General features: G+C 50.7%; 1 protein-coding gene across 1 annotated transcript; it reads left to right on the top strand.

The window, feature by feature from the left end:
- The first annotated feature begins 1661 nt into the window (after positions 1-1661).
- Positions 1662-3317, top strand: LOC115314103 (phospholipid phosphatase homolog 1.2 homolog). The gene has a single exon (XM_040209510.2). The coding sequence runs from the start codon at positions 1711-1713 to the stop codon at positions 2641-2643; it is 933 nt and encodes a 310-aa protein (XP_040065444.1). The 5' UTR covers positions 1662-1710; the 3' UTR covers positions 2644-3317.
- Positions 3318-8286: the final 4969 nt, after the last annotated feature.

Genomic DNA, 8286 nt, shown 5'->3' with positions numbered 1-8286 from the left:
ATGCAGACGACTCTCGACTCGTCTTTCTAGGTGGGTTTCCCTTTCTCTTCGATGTCGCGGGCTTCTCCGACACCTGGAACGCGTAATGCGATCCAATAAGTCGGCTACAACGTAATGGCGAGTAGACGAATCAAATGGATCCCGGTGGAAACGGGTGGTGGGGAACACAGAGAATCCTTAACTTCCTTCAGGCACGTAGCCAGGGGGGGGGGGGGGGGGGGGAGGAGGGAGGGGGGGCGGGCGCGGCGGCATGGGGTTTGCCCCCCCCCCCCCCCCCCCCCCCCGAAATCTTCCATTTTGCTTTGACCTCCTCTCTCCCCTCTCCCTCGTACAGCATTGGGTGCCCCCCCCCCCCCCCTCCTCCCCCGAAACAAAATCCTGGCTACGTGCCTGACTTCCTTGCTTCTTCTGAAAGGGCGCAGAAAGTTGTCCGCGAGTAAAGTGCTGCAAATGAATATTACCCCAAATAGCGTTTACTTTCTTTTTTTGTGAATTTATAGCGCTTTGTGGCCCCATGGTAGCGAATATTCTTTTCGTTCCAGACTTCAAATTATTTTTTTTTTTTTTTTGCGGGTGAAGTTTGATGTACTCAGGTGCGATTTTGCTTGCGAATTCGCAGCTGCGACGTCGGCGTAACCGCGCTAAATTTAGCTGGAAAATTGACGTCACGTGACCTCAACACCAATTCAGTTTCCCCGCTAAATTTAGCGGGGAATATTACGTCACATGACTTGGTGTCACGTCACCTATGAACGGGAAAATTGACGTCACGGGACCTCAGCAGCAATTCAATTCCCCGCTAATTGAATTGCTGTTGAGGTCAATTTTTCAGCTAAATTTAGCGGGGAAACTGCGGGAGGAGGGGAGGGTACGGAGGACGAGGATGGGAAGGTACGCAGAAGGAAGAGGAGGGGAAGGTACGGAAGAGGAAAAAAGGGGCAGAGGAGGAGGAGAAAGTAGAGGAGGACGAGGAGGAGGGGGTACGATACTCTCCCCTCCGTACCCTACCGTGTTCCTCCTAATAGCTGCGCTCTAATTTCGCGTTAGAGATTTGTAAACGTCTTTCATTTTTTTTTTTTTCGCACGAACGATGTTGCAATTGCGAAATCGGAAGCAAAATCGCCCCCTGTGAATCAGGCTTAATAGAAATCATTGCACACAAATCTCATTTATTCGTCGTATTGGCGGAAGTGTATTTTAATTTTCTATTCTGATTACGTCTAGATTTTAACCAAACTGTTGTTGAAACACTTGGTACACAGAGGTTTGTTTTGAGGTGTTAGGTGGTTGCATGTATTAATCCCCGTGTTCTTAAGACGGTCCTACTCTTTTTTCTTTTCTTTTTCCTGTGCCCTTTTGCGTTTAAATAAGCATAAAATCTGAAGTGTCTTCTTTATTGCACCTAAATCTCCATCGGAACATAACGCCGCTTTCCTAAACTCAGCATGGTCTAGATAGGCGGTGTTTGTTTTCTCTGACTTTATATATATAATGTCTTCGTAAAATTAACAAGTCTATGTTTACTTAAAGCCTCCTATACCTATGGCCGGTCTTTGGCCGCCGGCAACCGCTCAAGCTGGAGTTAATAGTGCAAATTTAGAGAACCAACTTTCAACCAGAGATTCAAAAGCCTGTATCTTAGGAATTTCGTAAACAGACACGACGTCCGTGATTTCTTCCGACGCTCCCTCGCAGCCCGAACACCCAAAAATGGCGGCCTCCTTGTCAGACCCCGAGGCCCCCGGAGAAGCAGAGGCACCTCTCAAGCCCCGTTCCTTCCGGTCCCTGCCGCGGTCTTCGACGCCTCGACCGTCCAGAGCTTCTTCGCCGACCTCCGTTCTAGTGGTGTTCCTGGACGCATTTATACCATTCTCGACCCTCGCCGAACTCGCGGTCGAAGTTCTCCTAGCCGCACTTGCGGTCTACGTGGTCCTGTCTCTCGCAGGCGCCTTCCAGGTGAGTGGAGGACGAGGTCCTGGTAGACGTCCGCCCCCGTTCCGCTGCGACGACCCCAACCTCCAGTCGCCGTTCCTCGTCGAGAGCGTCCGGACCAGGGACCTGGTCGCCTTCGTGGTGACGGCACCTCCGATCATCCTCTTAGCCTTGGAACTTCGACGTGGCGCCGGTAGCGCCCTGAGGGACCGTGCCTTCTGGGCAGGACGTTTACTCCGCCGCTACTTCGTGGGTCTACTCCTGGTTGCCGCCGCGACGCAGCTCCTCAAGGACGTGGTGTCTGAGAAGAGGCCCCACTTCATGGACTCTTGTAGGCCTGCCGTCCTGGACGTGTTCTCCCGGAACGCGACGCCCTCCTGCGAGGGGTCGTCGGCTACGTCGTGGGTGACGGACTACGTCTGCTTGGGTTCGCCTCGGGGAGTGTCCCACTCCTTCGATTCCTTCCCGTCGGGACACGCGAGTGCCAGTTGTTACGCCGGGTTCTTCCTGATCGGGTACGTGGTCTGGAGAGGCGACGCCGTGGCACCGGCGACCGTTAGGGTCCTGGTCGTGGCCCTGTTGTCGGCCGCTTCGGCTGCGGTGTCCGTTTCGAGGATCGTGGAGATGATGCATTTCTGGTGGGACGTGGCGGTCGGGGCCGCCTTGGGTCTCGGCTTGGCCGTCCTCTTCGTGGTGTGGCCTTTCTCTTGAAGGGGTACGAAGCCTTGCGCTGGAGATGTCCACTGACAGATTAAAAAGCGTAGGGCGTAGTGCGACTGAGATCCTATCATCGCTCTTTACCCAGTGAGATTTCGACATTAGCAGATAAGAACACCGAAGAGCGAATCACGAAGTTGGAACATAATATGCTACGCCCCGCGTTTCTTAAATTATCAGTGACTGTTTGTTTTCTTGCTTGCGTTCGGAAGAGCATGGCCTTTCCTGTAGCCAGAACTAGTCCGCTGAGCCATGGGGCCTAAGATGCATGGGATCAAGGCTTGATCCATCTCTGTGTTACCACTGTGTGGGGAAGAGATTTGTGCAACGTCTCCGGCACGACCATCTGAAGGGGTTGCAGTTAATGCGAGGGAAAACTACGCCAACAGATGATCAATGTCGGGGTGTAGTTCCCATATCCCTCGTCCCTCGCCATGAAAATCGTGTCTGGTGGAAGTGTATTGCTGTTGATTCATTTTGTTGCTGCAGAAAATGCCTGGTTGATCGGAGGTTCTGTTGTCACGCCGATGGGAACTGGTACCAAATGTGAAAAGAGCAGAAGGTGTTCGAAAATTAAAACAGGTAGAGGAAAGGAGTTTGTGAGGCAGCAAGCTACCCGAGCTTTGGCGCCATACATCTCGTTACGTTAAATTCACCACTTTTCTTTTTCTTTTAGAGCGCAGCTCTTAGGGGCCCGTTCCCGGCTTGAGCGGCGTCGCCGTCGGCGTCGGCGTCGGCGTAACCGCAACCCTCGTAACCCTCGTGAGGGTTACGAGGGTTACGAGGGTTACCCTCACGAGGATCACGAGGGCCACGAGGGTAACTAACCCTCGTAACCCTCGTGAGGGTTACGAGGGTTACGAGGGTAACCCTCGTGAGGGTTACAAGGGTAACTAACCCTCGCGAGGGTTACTTACCCTTGTAACCCTCACGAGGGTTACGAGGGTTAGTAACCCTCGTGAGGGTAACCCTCGTGAAGGTAACCCTTTTGAGGGTTACGAGGGTTAGTAACCCTCGTGAGGGGAACCTTCACGAGGGTTACCCTCACGAGGGTCACGAGGGTTATGAGAGTTACCCTCACGAGGGTTATGAGAGTTACCCTTACGAGGGTCACGAGAGTTACCCTCACGAGGGTCACGAGAGTTGCCCTCACAAGGGTTACTAGGGTTACCCTCACGAGGGTCACGATGGTTACCCAGGTCGTGACCCCCCCTGGGGTCACGTGACCTGGGGATACCCCCCGAGGTCACGTGACCCCCCGTTGACGTCATAGGCACTGATGACGTCGTCAGTGACGTCACTGATGACGTCACTGGCATCCGCATCGTCATCGTCATCATCACTGATGACGTCATTAGTGATGTCACTGATGACGTCACCGGCATCCGCATCGTCATCATCATCACTGATGGCGTCATCAGTGACGCTACTGATGACGTCATCGGTATCGTCACGTGGCCCCAGGTCACGTGACCCCCCGACGTCACGTGACGCCCCAAGGTCACGTGACTCCCACAAGGTCACGTGACCCACAAGGTCATGTGACCCCCAAGGTCACGTGACCCCCCTTCCCCGAGGTCACTTCACCCACCCCCCAGTACCCTTCCCTCCTCCTCCTCAAGAGCTGCGCTCTAATTCGGCGTTACAGGGAGTTGTAAACGGCTTTCATTTTTTTTACATTGAGAACAGCTGTTTGCATTTGGTGTCCCGTCTAGCTCAGCATCTATATCGTGCCAACAAATACCTGCTGACCCCGGCACAATCTGTAGGCGTCCCACATGTGACATGTCATACTACAATGCGGAGTCACTGCAAAAGGGGGAGGGCCATATTTACATGCATAGTGGTGACATCACCATGAGCGAACCACTCTACATCATCCAGTCAATCATAGTTGTCGTTAAGCAGCATCATCGATAGGAGATCAGAAGTCACTTCCAACGCGCATTTTGCTCACCTCACCAAATCTAGAGGTGAGGTAATCATTTCTGAGTCACTTTGCAATCTCTTGATGTATGAATCTAGTGAGAAAGCAATGTTTATTGTACAATGCCCGTCACTGCGCACTTTTCGACAACGTTGATGTTGCTTCTCCGTTGCACCCTTGTCGATCTATCGCATTTATTTTAAAATTCATAATTAGATAGCTGTCAGTGTCTTCCATTCCATCTCTTTTTATTCCGTTGTACTATATTGCATTTAATAGGATCTGGATTTTTATTTAATGAGATCCGAGTTTTTCTTTGGCGTGTCTTGTTGCGTATTTTGTGATTGCTTATTGTGCGTCTCTAGTGTCAAAATATGCTCATTTGTGATTTGAGCACCTCGGATAGATATATACGTTGTATGTTTGTAATGTGCCAGAAATGCGCAGCCGACTTTGCACTGAGATGAATTCCGCTTCAGTGTTTACATTTATACCTCCTTGTATTTGTCATTTCATGTATTGGTGAGTTATTTGTTGGCATAATAGAACCCAAATCAACCAACATTGACGCTTTTTTTTTTTTAAGGGGGGGGGGGGGGGTTATGGAACACGTGATTGGTTTCGAGTCCTCGACGAACGCGGACGCAGCTCTCGTGTCCAATACATGCTCAAGTGTACGCTCCCAAACAACGACGACCTCGTACAAATGACGCAGCAGCGGCTACTAGGTGGTGCTGCTCACTTTTGAAAAAGGTATATATTGCCAGTTTGGCCGACATTTCGCATATATAACTACACATATATGTGTGTATATACTCCGTCAGCCCGGTTTTGAAGTTAGTCTACACACGAGTCACTGTAATTACAAGTAGGCCGACGTAAGAACGCATTGTACACTATTCGAGAAGAGATCTATGCACAGATGTGCAGACCTGAGAGGAAATGCAACGCATGTTCCGATACTATACGTGTGCCTTTCTGTCTTTCGTAAGTATCCCCAAATGCTGTTTTTGTTGTTGTTGTTGTTGTTGTTTTCTGTCGTTTTTGTTGATTGCTACCGCATTTTACGTTTTCATCGTTTCATCCTATTTATCGTTATCAGCGATCGCGAGGGGGCTTATTTTTAGAATATGCGAGAGAACTGTTGAATTTATAAAATCGGATTATTACGGCGTGTCTTGCGATGAAAAATAATTTGTACAACGCCCAAATGTTCTTCTCTCACGATCGCTTTTTGAAGCCTGTAGTGCGTGACATGTTAAGAGTTCAGGGGAAGCTGTTCCCACCGCTTTACGGGCAGAGCGAACGCTTTAGAGGAGGCGACCTCCTCTCCAGCGTTCGCTCTGTTAAAGCATAAAGAGGTGGAGGAGTTTTCACTTTGCTCCTAATCCCCGACTCTAGTTTCACTCGTGTACAGTGCATAGCACTTGGTTTCTTGAGCCCCGAAACTTTATAGTTTCACTCGTGTACAGTACATAGCACTTGGTTTCTTGAGCCCCGAAACTTGCCCGTGCCATATACGACGGTTGTCGTTTCTGAACAGGGTTTGTGAACACAATTGCATGCGGTTGAGTGCCGTCCCTCTGCGCGTGCCTGCCGAGCCGGAAACCTGTGTCTTTCCTAAACCCAACATCGCGTAATCGCTTGCAGCGGCGGACAGTTCGCTTCGTGCAGATGGGACCAATCGGATCACTTTAAAAGCGCAACGTCACGACGTCCATCTTCCTTTTGTGCGTGTTCCATCATCGCCTAAAGCCGCTAACCCAATGAAGTGCAGTCAATGCTCCGTGACTTGCATTTTTAGTCTGTGTGTCCGCGTTTGTATGTGTTGGAGCCTTTGACCGCGCTCTGACGTACTGTGGAACGAAGTATTATCAGTGTTGCCGGAACCTGTGTGACCGGTCCTTGCCACTGCTGCGAGACAGGCCTTTCGCATTTGATATGCATTTGCGCATGGCTGGAATTGCATTGATACCGGAAAAGTTGATACAGATATACGATGTGTGCAATATGTTGTTTTCAGAAAAAGCGTTGACAAAGTGCCAAGTTTATAAAAAGTGCACTTAGTGGAGCTCTTGCAATGTTATGTTCTTCTACCTTCACAAGGGTCCAAGCCTGTTTTCATGCTTCAAATGTACACGCTAAACGTTTGTATATATATGTTAAGTCTCGCGTGTTCTGGTCATTTTGTAATCACTCGCTGTAGAAGAGCGTTTTGATGTACCTGTGATGTGCAACTGTGCCTTGAAAATCCTCTTCTAAGTGCACTAAACAGATACCGCTAGTCCCTATTAACGAATCGTGAGACGATTGCCTTTCCCTAAAAACACGTTTTCCAATAAAACGTTGGACGTTCTTGGTACACAGTAGGTTTCTTTCTTTGTTCGCTCGCTTATTTCTTCTCTGCCCGCGAGCCAGGCACGTAGCCAGGGGGGTGGCCTATGGGGCCCGGGCCCCCCTCGAAATTTTCCATTTTGCTGGGGACTCCTCTTCCCCTTCCCCTCATACAACATTCTGTCATGGGCAGCCCCCCCTCCCCCCGAAAGAAAATTCTGGCTACGTGCCTGCCGCAAGCGTTAGCGGGACACGACGTTCGAAAATCGACCAAAGGTACGCCCCCTCGAAACTCCCCACCGGAACACGTGACTGTTTGTTTTCCGTTTTGGCGCGTGTTGCGCGGCGTAGATTTCACATCCAAAGCACGAACCAGTGTTGCCATATCTGAGTGAGGTCATCGTTATTGGCTTCGTTTTGCGTCTCATTCGCACGCTTGTTTTGCTTTTTCGAAGGAGACGCCAAGCGAAGCCACGCGCATCATCGATAAAGCTAGAGCGCTGCGGAAAGTACGCTAGTTTAGCATATCCCAGAGTCGCTAAATAAGCTACGCTTTCAGAGTACCGCATCCATTTTCTTCGTCGTTTTGCCGACAATACTGTCGCCCTATCCAACAATATTCTGGTCCGCTGCGGCGTCATTGGTCAGCGGCAGTCACGTCAGTCGCTATCATCATCATCGCGTTTTCTCAACGCCACCATCTTGGGTCCAGCGGCAGCCGCCTCGGTGGCTCCGAGGCGAGAGCGCCGGCCTACGGATCCCCAGGTGGCGGGTTCGAATCCCGACCGAGGTGCCCGCAGTATGACGGAGGCTTATTGCGGAGAAGGCGCCGTGTAACCGAGCTTTCGGTTGCACTTCAAAAGATCCCCAGGTGGTCGAAATTAATCCTCAGTCCTCCGCTGGGGCGTGCCAGATGCCCGTCGTAGGTTTGGCACGTAAAACCCCCTAATTTGGCTTTTTGGGTACAGCGGTCCTCTGCCTGCTGCTGTTTACTGTTTACTGCGCGCGCACGCTGAATTCCGTCGCTCAGCACGCTTGTTTTCCGTGTTACGTCTGGATACGAGCAACACGACCTTGATTCGCTGCCACAGCTGCGGTTGCGGCAGCTGGAGAAGGCGACGGCTACAGCTCGGCTTGACTTGGCTAGAGTCACCCCTCCATCTGCGCGTGGACTCAAGATGGCGGCGCCTGTCGCGCTTCAGAGGCATAGTTTTGGATTTTCGGTACTCTGAAAGGGTAGCTTTATTTAGTGACTCTAGCATATCCTAGCGATAAAAAAATAATAATAATAATAATGACACCGAGTATAATGTGCTTTGCCGTAGAGTGTAAGTTCCCCGAATGTCATCCTGGCGATATCTCACACTGCTTCATGA

Source organism: Ixodes scapularis, unplaced genomic scaffold (genome assembly GCF_016920785.2).
Source record: "Ixodes scapularis isolate PalLabHiFi unplaced genomic scaffold, ASM1692078v2 PGA_scaffold8__174_contigs__length_109621045, whole genome shotgun sequence".
In the NCBI taxonomy this organism is placed as follows: domain Eukaryota; kingdom Metazoa; phylum Arthropoda; class Arachnida; order Ixodida; family Ixodidae; genus Ixodes; species Ixodes scapularis.
This window is presented reverse-complemented; position numbering and strand designations above follow the sequence as displayed.

What these genes read in the sequence shown, in the direction of transcription:
- LOC115314103 (XM_040209510.2), top strand. Translation starts at nt 1,711, where the DNA reads ATGGCGGCCTCCTTGTCAGACCCCGAGGCCCCCGGAGAAGCAGAGGCA.